At 35.0% G+C, this 20,662-nt stretch overlaps 1 protein-coding gene across 1 annotated transcript; it reads right to left on the reverse strand.

Annotated features, from left to right (window-relative positions):
* Nucleotides 1-401: 401 nt before the first annotated feature.
* On the reverse strand, nt 402-725 carry LOC123686601. Its single transcript, XM_045626836.1, has one exon. The coding sequence runs from the start codon at nt 723-725 to the stop codon at nt 402-404; it is 324 nt and encodes a 107-aa protein (XP_045482792.1).
* Nucleotides 726-20,662: the final 19,937 nt, after the last annotated feature.

Below are 20,662 nucleotides of genomic sequence, written 5' to 3' on the forward strand. Positions count from 1 at the left end.
ATCTTGGATGAAGGGAGTCAATTTGCGTAATTTTCCATAGATCTCTTTTTCTGATTTCAATAACCTTATTTCCGATCCGAATGCTTTATTCTGAACAATTTTTATCAATACGATCTCCGCTTTTTTCAAATCATCTGCTATAATAAATTTTCTCTTGGGAACCTTCTTCAAAAATCTAAGTACCCAAACCGTAATCCGCAAAACAGAAATCCACGACGAAACTCTCGAAAACATTGTATAAAACGACTCATTCGCTTCATTTTGAATAGATACATAACACCCAGTTTGCTCTATTTCTTCTTCAGAATCTCTTAAACAAGTCTCCCTAGTGATAGGCCAATCTCTGTCTCTTCTTCTTCATCTTACGTTAGGACTTAGTCCTGTGTTTTCTGCAATGTTCCTCATTCTTGGGATGCCGACGTCCAGCTCTCGTACCATCGTTTTGGTGGTCTTCCTGGGAGTCTCGAGGTATTGGGCTTTTCTGTTTTTGCTATTTTGGGTAGTCGGTTGTCGGGCATCCTATCTACGTGGTCTCTCCAGTGTCTTCGTCTTATTCTGGCCCATCTCACCACGTCTTGTAGTCCACAGATCTCTCTGATTTCCTCACTTCTCTTATGGTCGTACAATGTATAGCCCGTTATACTTCTCAGTACTCGCATTTCCGTTGTTCTCAGTTGTCTTTTGGTTTGAGCATTTTCGGCTCGTGTTTCAATGCCGTATGTCATGACTGGCCTCACACACGTCTTGTAAATTCTGACCTTGCTAGCTGTGCTCAGTGTTTGTTCCTCCATACTATATCGCGTAGGTATCCTGATATCAGGGAAGCTTTTGTTGTTTGGCTCTGCACCTCTTCTTTTAAATTTCTGCTACTTGTTATTTTAGAGCCAAGGTATGTGTACGACATTACTTGCTCGATACTCTTATTATACACTGCCAGCTTGCATCTTCTCGGTTCCTTAGATACAGAAAGGCATTGGGTTTTTTGGGTTGAGATAATCATGTTGAAACAGTCTGCCGCTCGTTCGAAAGCATAGAGAAGTCTCTGAAGGTCATCCTCATTTTCAGAAATTATCACAGCGTCGTCCGCGTAGCACATGATTTTAATTTCTTTTCTTCCCATTCTGTATCCTCGACTCTTACTCTTAACCTGTCTTATGATCTCGTCCATGACCACGTTAAAAAGTATTGGGCTCAGGCTGTCTCCCTGTCGTATCCCTGACGCGATTGGTATTTCCTTCGTCAGCCCCGATTCCGTCTTGATGAATGTTGAGGTGTTGGTATTTAGTTCGCTAATGAGTCTTATTATGTTTGTATCTACTTTTCGTTGTTTTAGTAGTCGCACTATGTCCGTGAGGCGTACTCTATCGAATGCCTGGGTGAGATCAATGAAGCACATATAGGCCGTTTTGTTAAATTCTATGGCTTTTTCGGTGATCTGTCTGATGGTAAATATGGCATCTATCGTCGATCTGTTCTTTCTGAAGCCTTGCTGTTCCTCGGATATTCCTGTTGAGACTACCTCGTCTGATATTATTTTTGTTAGTAGCTTCGATACTGTGCTTAGGAGGCTTATTCCTCGATAGTTTTCGGGGAGGGCTCTCTCTCCCTTTTTGAATATGGGTATTGTAATACTTTGTTTCCACTGTTCTGGTATTCTTCCTGTGGTAATTATTCTGTTAAACAAGGTGTGCAGCTCCTGAATTAGGTCATCCCCTCCGTATTTCAGCATTTCATTGGTTATCTCGTCCAAACCAGGTGATTTTCTATTTTTTAGTGCATTGAGTGTTTGACGTATTTTCTCTTGGGATATTGACCAATTCCCATGTTCTTCCACATCCCCATACTCACATACCACTTTGTTGGTTTTGCCATATAATTGATGAAAGTGTTTTTCCCAAGTGTCCGATGATATCCTTGTCATTTGTATATGTTCGTTAACTGGCTTTTTCCTATTTCTTAGCATGTTCCATACCTTCTTTTGTGCTCCATACAGATCATGCTCCATGTCCGAAGAGAATTTTTCCCAGAAGCTTCGTTTTATTGCCTGTATTTGCTCGTTTACCCTATTTCGTACTAATTTATACCCTTCGCATGTTAGCTTCTTACTTCTGAACTGAAGGTATGCGGTGCGTTTTTCTTCAGCTAGCGTTTTCACATCCTCTGTAAACCAGGGTTTCGTCTGTCTTTTACCGTTTGAAGTGGTTCTCCTTCGTCCCAGGGCTTCTTCTGCGGCTGTGATGATGTTCGTCCTCAGTTTTTTCCAAGCGGATTCGACGTCATCAGCTTCCCTGATCTTGTTGTTGTTTATCTGTAGTGCTAGTCTCCTCTGATATAGATCTTTTGTTGAATCATTTGACAGCGATTCAATGTTAAGCTTTTCAGTTTGAATGGCTTAGGTTCTACGCTCTCTTTGTACTTTGTTCCTGATTTTCGCTAGGACGAGGTTGTGGTTGGTTATGGTGTTAGCTGAGCTCAAGACTCTCACGTCGAGTATTTTCGATGGATGGACGTTTTTGTTAGTTATCACATAATCTATTACTGATTTTTGACCTCTTGAGTTTTCGAACGTGAAGCTGTGCTGCGGTTTGTGTGGGAAGAATGTGTTATTTATTCTTAATTCATTTTGTGCGCATGTTTGAATTAGTTGTTCTCCATTTTCATTGATGTTTTCTTCGTTGAATCGGTTTTTCAGTCCTCTTATCACACCGTTACCAACTCTAGCGTTGAAGTCTCCGAGCAGCATGATTTCGTCCTTTCCTGGTATTCCGTCGAGAACCCTTTGCAGGTCTTCATAGAAGGCATTTTTCTCTTCTGAGGGCTTAGATATATCCGGTGCATATACGCTTATAATATGGGTAATACTCGTGTCCTGAAATTTAAATATTGCCTGCAGTATCCTGTCATTGACATATATGACATTTTCTATGTTCGCTTCGAGTTTTCCATGTACCATCAAGCCGACTCCCGATGTAGCTCTTTCGTGCTTTCCTTTCCCGCTATATATGAAAATGTAGTCTTCGTATTTGATGTTGCCTTTACCTTTCTTTTTTGTTTCCGAAAGAGCACATATGTCAACTTTGTGTCTTTTGATCTCTATCAATATCTCTTGATCCTTCTTGTTAAAAGATGTCACATTCCAGCATCCTATCCGCAATATATTCAGTTTCCTTAATCGTTTTCTCCTCTTTCTCGCCGTGTCGTTATCCGATTGATCAATCCTGTCCGAGGCAACATTGTTAGTCCTAGGAGCATTAATTGTTTTTACCACAAGTAGGTTGCTAGCCTCACTTGTGAACCCTCCTCCTTTATCCGGGCTTGGGACCGGCAGTGACCCCGATGAGCTACTCAATTCACCCATGGAGAATCACCGGCATCTCTGTCTGAAGATTGTAACCAAATTGGACCGGACATCCATAAAGGATTATCAATTAATTGTGAGGGAATACAACCTCTAGACAAAATATCAGCGGGATTTGTTACTCCGGAGATGTGAAACCATTGTGCTTTTGGACTATTTTCTTTTATCTGGCATACCCGATTCGCCACATATATGTCTTTTAGAAATACAGTATTCAACCATTGAATAACCGTCGAAGAATCTGAAAAGGCCATTATTTTCGAGATGATAATTCGTTTTTCATACTCTTCTGTAACACGTTTTACTAATTGGGATAAAAGTACAGCCGCAGCTAATTCCAATCTAGGAATTGTAATTAATTTAGTCGGGGATACTTTAGATTTTGCGCATAATAAATTAACAACGATTTTACCATCATATCCGATTGTTCTCACGTAAACAACTGCACCGTAACCATCTTTACTCGCATCTGCAAAAGCGATCAACATAATAGGAGACGTTGTCACAACACCAGAATATCGTGCAAACTGAAAATGCTCAAGTATCGGCCATTCTTTTCTCAATATTGACCAACTTTTGATATATCCTCCGTTACATCATCATCCCAACCCAAAGTCCGTTTCCACAATTGCTTTATCAAAAGTTTTAAGTGTAATATAAATGGTGCAAGAAGTCCCAATGGATCATAACATCGAGCCACCGTGGACAATATTATACGCTTCGTACATTTTGAATCTGGAACTTGAAAGAAAAATTTTAAATAATCCGTCTCCGGGTTCCAGTACATACCCAAAATTTTTGTGTCTGTTTTAAATGTTACCGAATTTACAAGTTTTTGATCACTAGGAATTAACTTCAATAGATCGAGAGAGTTAGAAGACCACTTAACTAACTCGAATTTTCCTTCTGCGAATAATGACACTGATTGTGAATACAAATTGAATGCTTCCTCTTCCGAAGGAATGCTGCAAACCAAATCATCTATGTAAACATCTGTCGAAACTATTTTCGTTGCTAAAGGATAACTACATCCATTTTCTTTTATCAATTGCTTTATAGTACGAAGAGCCAAATATGGACTTGATTTTACCCAAAATGCTAAACGATTGAATTCAAATACCTGAACCGGATCATCAGGACTGAAACGCCAAAGCAATCTTTGAAACCTCCATTGATGATCAACTAATTTTATTTGATGATACATTCGTCGAATATCCGCTGTAATCGCTATTCGAAACAACCTAAAATTCAGCAATAAAGAAAATAAATCGGTTTGTAGTTTTGGACCACCATGTAAAATGTCGTTCAACGAAACATCATTATCGGATGTAGTACTAGCATCTAAAACCATACGAATTGGCGTACTCGAACTACCTTGTTTAACAATAGCATGATGAGGAATGTAATACGCAGGTTCCGAATCTTTTAAATATTCATCCTCAACTAAATGCATATAACCTAACTGGATTGCTTCTTTCATTATCTCATTATAACTCAAACGAAACTCCGGAAATTTCGCCAACCTTCTTTCTAATGAATAGAGCCGAATCAATGCCGTTGTCTTAGAATTACCCAAAGTATTCGGAGAATTCTTAAAAGGAAGCGCTACCGTGAAACGTCCCTCATAATCTCTACTGAAAGTTGTAGAAAACAAATTTTCGCATATTTCTTCTGCTGGGTCCGGCAAAATATTCTTTGGAACTTGTTCCATCTCCCAAAATTTATTAACCAAGTCATTTAACCGACACTCCTCCCTTAAACTGAAGAATACACCGAACTCCCCTTTTGACTCTAATTTACGAACCTTTCCCATAATCATATGACCAAATACCGTTTGTACCGCCACTGGGGATCCCGATGCTGATGGTACCGAATTACCCACAATAATCGAGAAAAGATCCGCCCCCATAATGCCATCAACTTCAGCCGGTTCGTCAAATTCTTCATCTGCCAATTGTATATTTCCAAAATTCTTTAAAACACCGCGATCAATTTTGGCTATTGGAAGTTTATCCGTGATTTTATTTACTAAAAATGCCTCAATAGAATATTTCTTAGTAAAATCATACCTAGACGAAACAATAATACTTGTAACATCTTTGATTGAATTTAAATTAGATCCAACCCCATGAATTGACGTTGAACATTGTGAAAATTTCAATCCTAATTTCTTACAAAACCTATAAGTAAGTAAGTTAACTTGACTGCCACTATCTACTAAAAACCTAGCTGTTTTCAAACCACCCGAACCGTTTAAAACATTTACCACAACCGTCGACAATAAAACCGTATGAGTATTCCGATCACCCAAAGCAGTAGCACAAAAATTGTTGGTTGAAATCAACGTATTTGTATTCGAATCCGATTTCGAATTTGGATATTTTTCCAGTTCACCCTGTATACGTCCCAAATGTAGTAGGAAGTGGTGTTTTCTGGAACACTCTAAACATAATTTGTCTGAAGGACAGTCTCTTACCCCGTGATTTGGCGATAAGCAATTATAGCACCAGTTGTTATCCCGTACTGTAGCATATCGTTTAGATGGCGACAATTGTTTAAATTTATCACATCTACTCAACGAATGATTTTTCCGATTACAAAAAATACATATATTCGACCGATCCATTTCTACGCAAGAATTATTTTGATGTACAAAAAAGGATTTCGAATTACGAGTTTTATAGCTATCACCTCTACTAATGGTTAATTGCTGATTTAGAGCCAAAATTTTCGATTGTTCCTTCACAAACTTAATCACATTTTCATAGGTAGGTATTCCATTACCCCTAATAGTCATTTCAAACGATCTCACCGTATCAGAATCAAGCTTAGAAAGGGCCTGATGCATTGAAATGAAGTCCGACATATCATCTAATTTAAGCTTTTTCAAAGCCTGTACCGCACAATCAAATTTTTCCAAAAATATATTTTGACCCTTAGATGACTCACCCTGTATCGATTTGAACTCTAAAATTTGGCGTAGATAATTAGTTGCAAGAGCGCGCTTATCCTGATATTTTTCCACAAGCGAATTCCAAATGATTTCATAATTTTCTCCAGTAGGAGCTAATGAAGAACAAATAGTCAACGCAGATCCTTTCAAACGGCCTACCAAATAATTCACTATATCAGTATCCGTAAGTAACTTATTTTCATGTATCAAACTCTTGAATATTGAATAAAAGGTTTACCATTCTCTAATATTTCCCGAAAATTCCGGCAATTCAATCTTCGGTAGTGTAGGAAGATTACGTATCAAACTTCCGTGAGGTTCAACATTAACCGAAGAAACATCTTTCTGAATTTGTTCTCGTTCCAATTTAGCCGCTGAAACTTGAATGTGACAACATTTCATCAATGGTTCTAAATATATTGAAGTCTGGTTCGAACTCATCATTAATTTCAAAACTGAGCTCTGTTATATTATCTATTATTTTCAGTAGGTCATTCTTTGTTGAATTAATCGAACTGACCATTATTAAAAATTTTGTTTTAGCTATTTCACTTGTTAATGATTTTGACAAATCCAATAAATTCTGCAATATCGAAAATAAAGATTCTTTCTTAGCAATAAGCATCTTCATCTTCCTTTCAATTGACGTTCCACCCATTGTGAAAGTCAAGTGCGCAGAATACTCGAAAACTAACCCCGCGAGTCTAAACTGTGAATTGAATACTTTTGTGTACGCTTGGCAACAAGGCTTACTCTGGGACCCGTCGTATTTGATAACCGCTGACCAAATACAAAAAACTACCGCACGTTTTTACTTCGCTCAATACCGTATGAACGAACAAAATAAACTGAATTAATATTTCCGAATACAATTAGGAATGAAATGAAAATGAGTTCCGAAACTCTGTATACCGATTGAAACTAAAATAAATGTAACCGAAACTTGAATTAAAGTTCAAAAAACCCGTGCTCGAAGAACCAAAAAATGTTGCATTTTCCCTAAATTTGAACCAATAAAATGATGTTATAAATTGTCTTACCAATATAAACTGCTCTCTTGCTCCCACACAGCACCGCACTGTATAAGGATGTAAAGGAACAGGGTATAAGGATTGAAATGAAACAAAATGGGACTTATACAATGCAAACTGACCTTCTAATGAACTGTAATCCGAATGTATTTGAAATGTCCGTTAATTAAACCAAAACCGTTATATTAAACCGAAAACTTTATACTAACAACCTTTAACTTTTCTTTCCGACCGCCGATACATCTTACTTCTTAATCTAACAAAACATACGTCTCGATTTCCCAGAATCCGCGACGTTGCCAAAACTAAACATCATAATAATCAAAAATGGCTAAAACACGGAGAAAACCAAAATTTTTCGAATAACTCAAAAAACACAACCTCAATTGGAAAACATTCAATTCGAAATTAAATTATTTTCAACACACTTAAGATGTTAGGTAGGTATGTTACGGGCAATGTAAATAATTGGGCATTGTTTATAATGCCCGGGCAATTTAAAAAGTGCCCAAAAGGATATGACAAAATGATAAATTATGCTGCAAATATCACATTGCCCGGTCATTTTGGATAATGCTAAAAGTCAAGTGGGCAATTTAAGAATAATTTTTATTCATATTTCTTATAAAAAATAACAAATTTCTACATATCTAACTGACAAAGTAAGAAACAAAAATAACAAATAAAATTTCCAATGCTGACAAACAAACCGGTGGCGATGAAATTCCGTGTTTCGTGCCTAATTTATACATATTAGCATCTGTTATTATCTTTTCTATTAAATCCAAATATTGAGGCTTTGTGAGAATTTGTGTATTCTGAGCTTTTGAGGAACATAATTCATCCAGACGTTCATTAAAACGATGCTTCATGTCACTGACATCAGTTATTGACTGTTCCTGCATTTTATTTTATAGAAAAATCACTAACACTAAATAGACAGAACGCGAAGATTTTCGACATAAATTATAGATGCGGAGCAACTCAAAATTTTTCGAATAACTCAAAAAATACAACCTCAATTGGGAAACATTGAATTCGAAATTAAATTATTTTCAACACACGTAAGATGTAAGGTAGGTATATCAATTATTTTCATCAGGCTAGTACAACGAAAATCTGGCGAACGCAGAGATTTTCGACATGAATTACAGGAGCGAAGCGACTCAAAATTCTTCGAATAATCCAAAAAACTCAACCGCAAATGAGTAATACTCAATTCGAAATAAAATTGTTTTCAACACACGTAAGATGTTAGGTAGGTATATCAATTATTTTCATCAGGCTAGTACAACGAAAATCTGGCGAACGCAGAGATTTTCGACATAAATAACAGGAGCGAAGCGACTCAAAAGTCCCCTAGTAATTCAAAAAACACAACCGCAAATGGAAAACATTCAATTCGAAACTAAATCATTTTCACCACCCGTAAGATGTAAGGTAGGTATATCAATTATTTTCATCAGGCTAGAACAACGAAAATCTGCCGAACGCGAAGATTTTCGACCAAAATTACAGGAGCGAAAACGACTCAAAATTCTTCGAGTAATTCAAAAAACACAACCGCAAATGGAAATCATTCAATTCGAAATTAAATTATTTTCAACACACGTAAGATGTTAGGTGAGTATATCCATTATTTTCATCAGGCTAGTTCAACGAAAGTCTGGCGAACGCGAAGATTTTCGACATAAATACAGGGGCAAAGCGACTCAAAATTCTTCGAATAATTCAAAAAACACAACCGCAAATGAAAAACATTCAATTCGAAATCAAATTATTTTCAACACCCGTAAGATGTTGGGTAGGAATATGAATTATTTTCATCAGGCTAGTACAACGAAAATCTGCCGAACGCAAAGATTTTCGACATAAATTACAAGAGCGAAAGCGACTCAAAATTCTTCGAATAATTTAAAAAACACAAGCGCAAATGGGAAATACTCTTTTCGAAATTAAATTATTTTCAACACACGTGAGATGTTAGGAAGGTATATCAATCATTTTCATCAGGCTAGTACAACGAAAATCTTGCGAACGCAAAGATTTTTGACATGAATTACAGGGGCGAAAACGACTCAAAATTTTTCGAGTAATTCAAAAAACACAACCGCAAATGGGAAAAACTCAATTCGAAATTAAATTATATTATACACTCGTAAGACGATAGGTAAGTATATCAATTATTTTCATCAGGCTAGTACAACAAAAATCTGGCGAACGCAAAGATTTTCGACATGAATTACAGGAGCGAAGCGACCCAAATTCTTAGAATAATTAAAAAACTCAACCGCGAATGGGAAATACTGAATTCGAAATATAATTATTTTCAACACACGTAAGATGTTAGGTAGGTATATCAATTAATTTCATCAGGCCAGTACAACGAAAATCTGGCGAACGCAAAGATTTTCGACATGAATTACAGGAGCGAAGCGACTCAAAATTCTTCGAATAATTCAAAAAACTCAACCGCAAATGGGAGATACTCAATTCGAAATTAAATTATTTTCAACACCCGTAAGATGTTAGGTAGTTATATCAATTATTTTCATCAGGCTAGTAAAACGAAAATCTGGCGAACGCAAAGATTTACGACATAAATTACAAGAGCGAAAGCGACTCATTATTCTTCGAGTAATTCAAAAAACACAACCGCAAATTGAAAACATTCAATTCGAAATTGAAGTATCTTCAACACCCGTAAGATGTTGGGTAGGTATATCAATTATTTTCATCAGGCCAGAACAACGAAAATCTGGCGAACGCAAAGATTTTCGACATGAATTACAAAAGTGGAGCGACTCAAAATTTTTCGAATAACTCAAAAAACACAACCTCAATTGGGAAACATTCGATTCGAAATTAAATTATTTTCAACGCACGTAAGAAGTTAGGAAGGTATATCAATTATTTTCATCAGGCTAGTACAACGAAAAAGTAGGGAACGCAAAGATTTTTGACATAAATTACAGGATCGAAAACGACTCAAAATTCTTCGAGTCATTCAAAAAACACAACCTCAATTGGAAAACATTCGATTCGAAATTAAATTATTTTCAACACACGTAAGATGTTAGGAAGGTATATCAATTATTTTCATCAGGCTAGTACAACGAAAATCTTGCGAACGCAAAGATTTTTGACATAAATAACAGGAGCGAACACGACTCAAAATTCTTCGACTTATTCAAAAAACACAACCTCATTTGTGAAACATTCAATTCGAAATTGAATTATTTTCAACACACGTAAGATGTTAGGTAGGTATATCAATAATTTTCATCAGGCAAGTACAACGGAAATCTGGCGAACGCAAAGATTTTCGACATTAATTGCAAGAGCGAAAACGACTCAAAATTCTTCTGGTAATTCAAAAAACACAACCTCAATTGGGAAACATTCAATTCGAAATTAAATTATTTTCAGCACACTTAAGATGTTTAGGTAGGTATATCAATCATTTTCATCAGGCTAGTACAACGAAAATCTGGACAACGCAAAGATTTTCGACATAAATTACAGGAGCGAAGCGACACAAAATTTTTCGAATAATTCAAAAAACATAACCGCAAATGGTAAATACTCAATTCGATATTAAATTTTATTCAACACCCATAAGATGTATATAATAAGTATATTAATTATTTTCATCAGGCTTGTACAACAAAAATCTGGCAAACTCAAAGATTTTCGATATAAATAACGGGAGCGAAGCGAATCAAAATTCTTTGAGTAATTCAAAAAACACAACAGCAAATTGAAAACATTATATTCGAAATTGAGATATTTTCAACACCCGTAAGATATTAGGTAGGTATATGAATTATATTCATCAGGTTAGTACAACGAGAATCTGGCGAACGCAAAGATTTTCGACGTTAATTACAGGAGCGAAAGCGACTCAAAATTCTTCGAGTTATTCAAAAAACACAACCGCAAATTGAAAACATTCAATTCGAATTTAAATTATTTTCAACACCCGTAAGATGTTGGGTAGGAATATGAATTATTTTCATCAGGCTAGTACAACGAAAATCTGCCGAACGCAAAGATTTTCGACATAAATTACAAGAGCGAAAGCGACTCAAAATTCTTCGAATAATTTAAAAAACACAAGCGCAAATGGGAAATACTCTTTTCGAAATTAAATTATTTTCAACACACGTGAGATGTTAGGAAGGTATATCAATCATTTTCATCAGGCTAGTACAACGAAAATCTTGCGAACGCAAAGATTTTTGACATGAATTACAGGGGCGAAAACGACTCAAAATTTTTCGAGTAATTCAAAAAACACAACCGCAAATGGGAAAAACTCAATTCGAAATTAAATTATATTATACACTCGTAAGACGATAGGTAAGTATATCAATTATTTTCATCAGGCTAGTACATCAAAAATCTGGCGAACGCAAAGATTTTCGACATGAATTACAGGAGCGAAGCGACCCAAATTCTTAGAATAATTAAAAAACTCAACTGCGAATGGGAAATACTGAATTCGAAATAAAATTATTTTCAACACACGTAAGATGTTAGGTAGGTATATCAATTAATTTCATCAGGCCAGTACAACGAAAATCTGGCGAACGCAAAGATTTTCGACATGAATTACAGGAGCGAAGCGACTCAAAATTCTTCGAATAATTCAAAAAACTCAACCGCAAATGGGAGATACTCAATTCGAAATTAAATTATTTTCAACACCCGTAAGATGTTAGGTAGTTATATCAATTATTTTCATCAGGCTAGTAAAACGAAAATCTGGCGAACGCAAAGATTTACGACATAAATTACAAGAGCGAAAGCGACTCATTATTCTTCGAGTAATTCAAAAAACACAACCGCAAATTGAAAACATTCAATTCGAAATTGAAGTATCTTCAACACCCGTAAGATGTTGGGTAGGTATATCAATTATTTTCATCAGGCCAGAACAACGAAAATCTGGCGAACGCAAAGATTTTCGACATGAATTACAAAAGTGGAGCGACTCAAAATTTTTCGAATAACTCAAAAAACACAACCTCAATTGGGAAACATTCGATTCGAAATTAAATTATTTTCAACGCACGTAAGAAGTTAGGAAGGTATATCAATTATTTTCATCAGGCTAGTACAACGAAAAAGTAGGGAACGCAAAGATTTTTGACATAAATTACAGGAGCGAAAACGACTCAAAATTCTTCGAGTCATTCAAAAAACACAACCTCAATTGGAAAACATTCGATTCGAAATTAAATTATTTTCAACACACGTAAGATGTTAGGAAGGTATATCAATTATTTTCATCAGGCTAGTACAACGAAAATCTTGCGAACGCAAAGATTTTTGACATAAATAACAGGAGCGAACACGACTCAAAATTCTTCGACTTATTCAAAAAACACAACCTCATTTGTGAAACATTCAATTCGAAATTGAATTATTTTCAACACACGTAAGATGTTAGGTAGGTATATCAATAATTTTCATCAGGCAAGTACAACGGAAATCTGGCGAACGCAAAGATTTTCGACATTAATTGCAAGAGCGAAAACGACTCAAAATTCTTCTGGTAATTCAAAAAACACAACCTCAATTGGGAAACATTCAATTCGAAATTAAATTATTTTCAGCACACTTAAGATGTTAGGTAGGTATATCAATCATTTTCATCAGGCTAGTACAACGAAAATCTGGACAACGCAAAGATTTTCGACATAAATTACAGGAGCGAAGCGACACAAAATTTTTCGAATAATTCAAAAAACATAACCGCAAATGGTAAATACTCAATTCGAAATTAAATTATATTATACACTCGTAAGACGATAGGTAAGTATATCAATTATTTTCATCAGGCTAGTACAACAAAAATCTGGCGAACGCAAAGATTTTCGACATGAATTACAGGAGCGAAGCGACCCAAATTCTTAGAATAATTAAAAAACTCAACCGCGAATGGGAAATACTGAATTCGAAATATAATTATTTTCAACACACGTAAGATGTTAGGTAGGTATATCAATTAATTTCATCAGGCCAGTACAACGAAAATCTGGCGAACGCAAAGATTTTCGACATGAATTACAGGAGCGAAGCGACTCAAAATTCTTCGAATAATTCAAAAAACTCAACCGCAAATGGGAGATACTCAATTCGAAATTAAATTATTTTCAACACCCGTAAGATGTTAGGTAGTTATATCAATTATTTTCATCAGGCTAGTAAAACGAAAATCTGGCGAACGCAAAGATTTACGACATAAATTACAAGAGCGAAAGCGACTCATTATTCTTCGAGTAATTCAAAAAACACAACCGCAAATTGAAAACATTCAATTCGAAATTGAAGTATCTTCAACACCCGTAAGATGTTGGGTAGGTATATCAATTATTTTCATCAGGCCAGAACAACGAAAATCTGGCGAACGCAAAGATTTTCGACATGAATTACAAAAGTGGAGCGACTCAAAATTTTTCGAATAACTCAAAAAACACAACCTCAATTGGGAAACATTCGATTCGAAATTAAATTATTTTCAACGCACGTAAGAAGTTAGGAAGGTATATCAATTATTTTCATCAGGCTAGTACAACGAAAAAGTAGGGAACGCAAAGATTTTTGACATAAATTACAGGATCGAAAACGACTCAAAATTCTTCGAGTCATTCAAAAAACACAACCTCAATTGGAAAACATTCGATTCGAAATTAAATTATTTTCAACACACGTAAGATGTTAGGAAGGTATATCAATTATTTTCATCAGGCTAGTACAACGAAAATCTTGCGAACGCAAAGATTTTTGACATAAATAACAGGAGCGAACACGACTCAAAATTCTTCGACTTATTCAAAAAACACAACCTCATTTGTGAAACATTCAATTCGAAATTGAATTATTTTCAACACACGTAAGATGTTAGGTAGGTATATCAATAATTTTCATCAGGCAAGTACAACGGAAATCTGGCGAACGCAAAGATTTTCGACATTAATTGCAAGAGCGAAAACGACTCAAAATTCTTCTGGTAATTCAAAAAACACAACCTCAATTGGGAAACATTCAATTCGAAATTAAATTATTTTCAGCACACTTAAGATGTTTAGGTAGGTATATCAATCATTTTCATCAGGCTAGTACAACGAAAATCTGGACAACGCAAAGATTTTCGACATAAATTACAGGAGCGAAGCGACACAAAATTTTTCGAATAATTCAAAAAACATAACCGCAAATGGTAAATACTCAATTCGATATTAAATTTTATTCAACACCCATAAGATGTATATAATAAGTATATTAATTATTTTCATCAGGCTTGTACAACAAAAATCTGGCAAACTCAAAGATTTTCGATATAAATAACGGGAGCGAAGCGAATCAAAATTCTTTGAGTAATTCAAAAAACACAACAGCAAATTGAAAACATTATATTCGAAATTGAGATATTTTCAACACCCGTAAGATATTAGGTAGGTATATGAATTATATTCATCAGGCTAGTACAACGAGAATCTGGCGAACGCAAAGATTTTCGACGTTAATTACAGGAGCGAAAGCGACTCAAAATTCTTCGAGTTATTCAAAAAACACAACCGCAAATTGAAAACATTCAATTCGAATTTAAATTATTTTCAACACCCGTAAGATGTTGGGTAGGAATATGAATTATTTTCATCAGGCTAGTACAACGAAAATCTGCCGAACGCAAAGATTTTCGACATAAATTACAAGAGCGAAAGCGACTCAAAATTCTTCGAATAATTTAAAAAACACAAGCGCAAATGGGAAATACTCTTTTCGAAATTAAATTATTTTCAACACACGTGAGATGTTAGGAAGGTATATCAATCATTTTCATCAGGCTAGTACAACGAAAATCTTGCGAACGCAAAGATTTTTGACATGAATTACAGGGGCGAAAACGACTCAAAATTTTTCGAGTAATTCAAAAAACACAACCGCAAATGGGAAAAACTCAATTCGAAATTAAATTATATTATACACTCGTAAGACGATAGGTAAGTATATCAATTATTTTCATCAGGCTAGTACATCAAAAATCTGGCGAACGCAAAGATTTTCGACATGAATTACAGGAGCGAAGCGACCCAAATTCTTAGAATAATTAAAAAACTCAACTGCGAATGGGAAATACTGAATTCGAAATAAAATTATTTTCAACACACGTAAGATGTTAGGTAGGTATATCAATTAATTTCATCAGGCCAGTACAACGAAAATCTGGCGAACGCAAAGATTTTCGACATGAATTACAGGAGCGAAGCGACTCAAAATTCTTCGAATAATTCAAAAAACTCAACCGCAAATGGGAGATACTCAATTCGAAATTAAATTATTTTCAACACCCGTAAGATGTTAGGTAGTTATATCAATTATTTTCATCAGGCTAGTAAAACGAAAATCTGGCGAACGCAAAGATTTACGACATAAATTACAAGAGCGAAAGCGACTCATTATTCTTCGAGTAATTCAAAAAACACAACCGCAAATTGAAAACATTCAATTCGAAATTGAAGTATCTTCAACACCCGTAAGATGTTGGGTAGGTATATCAATTATTTTCATCAGGCCAGAACAACGAAAATCTGGCGAACGCAAAGATTTTCGACATGAATTACAAAAGTGGAGCGACTCAAAATTTTTCGAATAACTCAAAAAACACAACCTCAATTGGGAAACATTCGATTCGAAATTAAATTATTTTCAACGCACGTAAGAAGTTAGGAAGGTATATCAATTATTTTCATCAGGCTAGTACAACGAAAAAGTAGGGAACGCAAAGATTTTTGACATAAATTACAGGAGCGAAAACGACTCAAAATTCTTCGAGTCATTCAAAAAACACAACCTCAATTGGAAAACATTCGATTCGAAATTAAATTATTTTCAACACACGTAAGATGTTAGGAAGGTATATCAATTATTTTCATCAGGCTAGTACAACGAAAATCTTGCGAACGCAAAGATTTTTGACATAAATAACAGGAGCGAACACGACTCAAAATTCTTCGACTTATTCAAAAAACACAACCTCATTTGTGAAACATTCAATTCGAAATTGAATTATTTTCAACACACGTAAGATGTTAGGTAGGTATATCAATAATTTTCATCAGGCAAGTACAACGGAAATCTGGCGAACGCAAAGATTTTCGACATTAATTGCAAGAGCGAAAACGACTCAAAATTCTTCTGGTAATTCAAAAAACACAACCTCAATTGGGAAACATTCAATTCGAAATTAAATTATTTTCAGCACACTTAAGATGTTAGGTAGGTATATCAATCATTTTCATCAGGCTAGTACAACGAAAATCTGGACAACGCAAAGATTTTCGACATAAATTACAGGAGCGAAGCGACACAAAATTTTTCGAATAATTCAAAAAACATAACCGCAAATGGTAAATACTCAATTCGATATTAAATTTTATTCAACACCCATAAGATGTATATAATAAGTATATTAATTATTTTCATCAGGCTTGTACAACAAAAATCTGGCAAACTCAAAGATTTTCGATATAAATAACGGGAGCGAAGCGAATCAAAATTCTTTGAGTAATTCAAAAAACACAACCGCAAATTGAAAACATTCAATTCGAATTTAAATTATTTTCAACACCCGTAAGATGTTGGGTAGGAATATGAATTATTTTCATCAGGCTAGTACAACGAAAATCTGCCGAACGCAAAGATTTTCGACATAAATTACAAGAGCGAAAGCGACTCAAAATTCTTCGAATAATTTAAAAAACACAAGCGCAAATGGGAAATACTCTTTTCGAAATTAAATTATTTTCAACACACGTGAGATGTTAGGAAGGTATATCAATCATTTTCATCAGGCTAGTACAACGAAAATCTTGCGAACGCAAAGATTTTTGACATGAATTACAGGGGCGAAAACGACTCAAAATTTTTCGAGTAATTCAAAAAACACAACCGCAAATGGGAAAAACTCAATTCGAAATTAAATTATATTATACACTCGTAAGATGATAGGTAAGTATATCAATTATTTTCATCAGGCTAGTACAACAAAAATCTGGCGAACGCAAAGATTTTCGACATGAATTACAGGAGCGAAGCGACTCAAAATTCTTAGAATAATTAAAAAACTCAACCGCGAATGGGAAATACTGAATTCGAAATAAAATTATTTTCAACACACGTAAGATGTTAGGTAGGTATATCAATTAATTTCATCAGGCCAGTACAACGAAAATCTTGCGAACGCAAAGATTTTCGACATGAATTACAGGAGCGAAGCGACTCAAAATTCTTCGAATAATTCAAAAAACTCAACCGCAAATGGGAGATACTCAATTCGAAATTAAATTATTTTCAACACCCGTAAGATGTTAGGTAGTTATATCAATTATTTTCATCAGGCTAGTAAAACGAAAATCTGGCGAACGCAAAGATTTTCGACATGAATTACAGGAGCGAAGCTACTCAAAATGTTTCAAGTAATTCGAGAAACACAACCGCAAATGGGAAATACTCAATTCGAAATTGAATTATTCTCAACACCCGTGAGATGTTGGGTAGGTAAATCAATTATTTTCATCAGGCCAGTACAACGAAAATCTGGCGAACGCAAAGATTTTCGACATGAATTACAGGAGCGAAGCGACTCAAAATTCTTAGAATAATTCAAAAAACTCAACCGCAAAGGGGAAATACTGAATTCGAAATAAAATTATTTTCAACACACGTAAGATGTTAGGTAGGTATATCAATTATTTTCATCAGGCCAGTACAACGAAAATCTGGCGAACGCAAAGATTTTCGACATGAATTACAGAAGCGAAGCGACTCAAAATTCTTAGAATAATTCAAAAAACTCAACAGCAAATGGGAAATACTGAATTCGAAATAAAAAATTATTTTCAACACACGTAAGATGTTAGGTAGGTATATCAATTATTTTCATCAGGCTAGTACAACGGAAATCTGGCGAACGCAAAGATTTTCGACATAAATTACAGGAGCGAAAACGACTCAAAATTCTTCGAGTAATTCAAAAACCACAACCGCAAATGGGAAACATTCAATTCGAAATTAAATTATTTTCAACACCCGTAAGATGTTAGGTAGGTATATGAATTATTATCATCAGGCTAGTACAACGAAAATCTGGCGAACGCAAAGATTTTCGACATAAATTACAGGAGCGAATCGACTCAAAATTTTTCGAATAATTCAAAAAACACAACCGCAAATTGAAAACATTCAATTCGAAATTGAATTATTTTCAACATCCGTAAGATGTTAGGTAGGTATATGAATTATTTTCATCAGGCTAGTACAACGGAAATCTGGCGAACGCAAAGATTTTCAACATAAATTACAGGAGCGAAAACGACTCAAAATTCTTCGAGTAATTCAAAAACCACAACCGCAAATGGGAAACATTCAATTCGAAATTAAATTATTTTCAACACCCGTAAGATGTTAGGTAGGTATATGAATTATTTTCATCAGGCTAATACAACGAAAATCTGGCGAACGCAAAGATTTTCGACATAAATTACAGGAGCGAATCGACTCAAAATTTTTCGAATAATTCAAGAAACACAACCGCAAATGAGAAAAACTCAATTCGAAATTGAATTATATTCAACACCCGTAAGATGACAGGTAAGTATATCAATTGTTTTCATCAGGCTAGTACAACAAAAATCTGGCGAACGCAAAGATTTTCGACATAAATTACGGGAGCGAAGCGACTCAAAATTCTTCGAGTAATTTAAAAAACACGACCACAACTGGGAAACATTCAATTCGAAATAGAATTGAATAATTCAAAAAACACAAGCGCAAATGGTAGATACTCAATTCGATATTAAATTATATTCAACACCCGTAAGATGATAGGTAAGCATATCAATTGTTTTCATCAGGCTAGTACAACGAAAATCTGGCGAACGCATAGATTTTCGACATAAATTACAGGAGCGAAGAGACTCAAAATTCTTCGAATATTTCAAAAAACTCAACCGCAAATGGGAAATACTCAATTCGAAATTGAATTATTTTCAACACTCGTAGGATGTAAGGTAGGTATATCAATCATTTTCATCAGGCTAATTCAACGAAAATCTGGCGAACGCGAAAATTATCGACATAAATTACAGAAGCGAAGCGACTCAAAATTCTTCGAATAATTCAAAAAACACAACCGTAAATGGGAAATACTCAATTCGAAATTAAATTATTTTCAACACACGTAAGAAGGGAGGTAGGTATATCAATTATTTTCATCAGGCTAATACAACGAAAATCTGGCGAACGCAAAGATTTTCGACATAAATTACAGGAGCAAAGCAACACAAAATTCTTCGAATAATTCAGAAAACAGAACGGCAGGTGAGGAATACTCAATTCGAAATTAAATTATTTTCAACACGTAAGCAATTATTTTCATCAGGCTAGTACAACGAAAATCTGGCGAACGTAAAGATTTTCGACATAAATTACAGGAGCGAAGCAACACAAAATTTTTCGAATAATTCGAAAAACACAACCGCGAATGGGAAATACTCAATTCGAAATTGAATTATTCTCAAAACTCGTAAGATGTTAGGTAGGTATATCAATTATTTTCATCAGGCTAGTACAACGAAAATCTGGCGAACGCAAAGATTTTCGACATGAATTACAGGAGCGAAGCGACTCAAAATTCTTAGAATAATTGAAAAAACTCAACCGCAAAGGGGAAATACTGAATTCGAAATGAAATTATTTTCAACACACGTATGATGTTAGGTAGGTATATCAATTAATTTCATCAGGCCAGTACAACGAAAATCTGGCGAACGCAAAGATTTTCGACATGAGTTACAGGAGCGAAGCGACTCAAAATTCTTCGAATAATTCAAAAAACTCAACCGCAAATGGGAAATACTCAATTCGAAATCAAATTATTTTCAACACCCGTAAGATGTTAGGTAGGTATATCAATTATTTTCATCAGGCTAGTTAAACGAAAATCTGGCGAACGCAAAGATTTTCGACATGAATTACAGGAGCGGAGCTACTCAAAATTTTTCGAGAGATTCAAAAAACACAACCGCAAATGGGAAATACTCAATTCGAAATTAAATTATTTTCAACACCCGTAAGATGTTGGGTAGGTATATCAATTATTTTCATCAGGCCAGTACAACGAAAATCTGGCGAACGCAAAGATTTTCGACATGAATTACAGGAGCGAAGCGACTCAAAATTCTTAGAATAATTCAAAAAACTCAACCGCAAATGGGAAATACTGAATTCGAAATAAAATTATTTTCAACA

Source organism: Harmonia axyridis, chromosome X (genome assembly GCF_914767665.1).
Source record: "Harmonia axyridis chromosome X, icHarAxyr1.1, whole genome shotgun sequence".
Lineage (NCBI taxonomy): Eukaryota > Metazoa > Arthropoda > Insecta > Coleoptera > Coccinellidae > Harmonia > Harmonia axyridis.

Bases quoted from the DNA above. Each gene is read 5' to 3' on its own strand.
- LOC123686601 (XM_045626836.1), bottom strand. From the start codon at position 725: ATGACATACGGCATTGAAACACGAGCCGAAAATGCTCAAACCAAAAGA.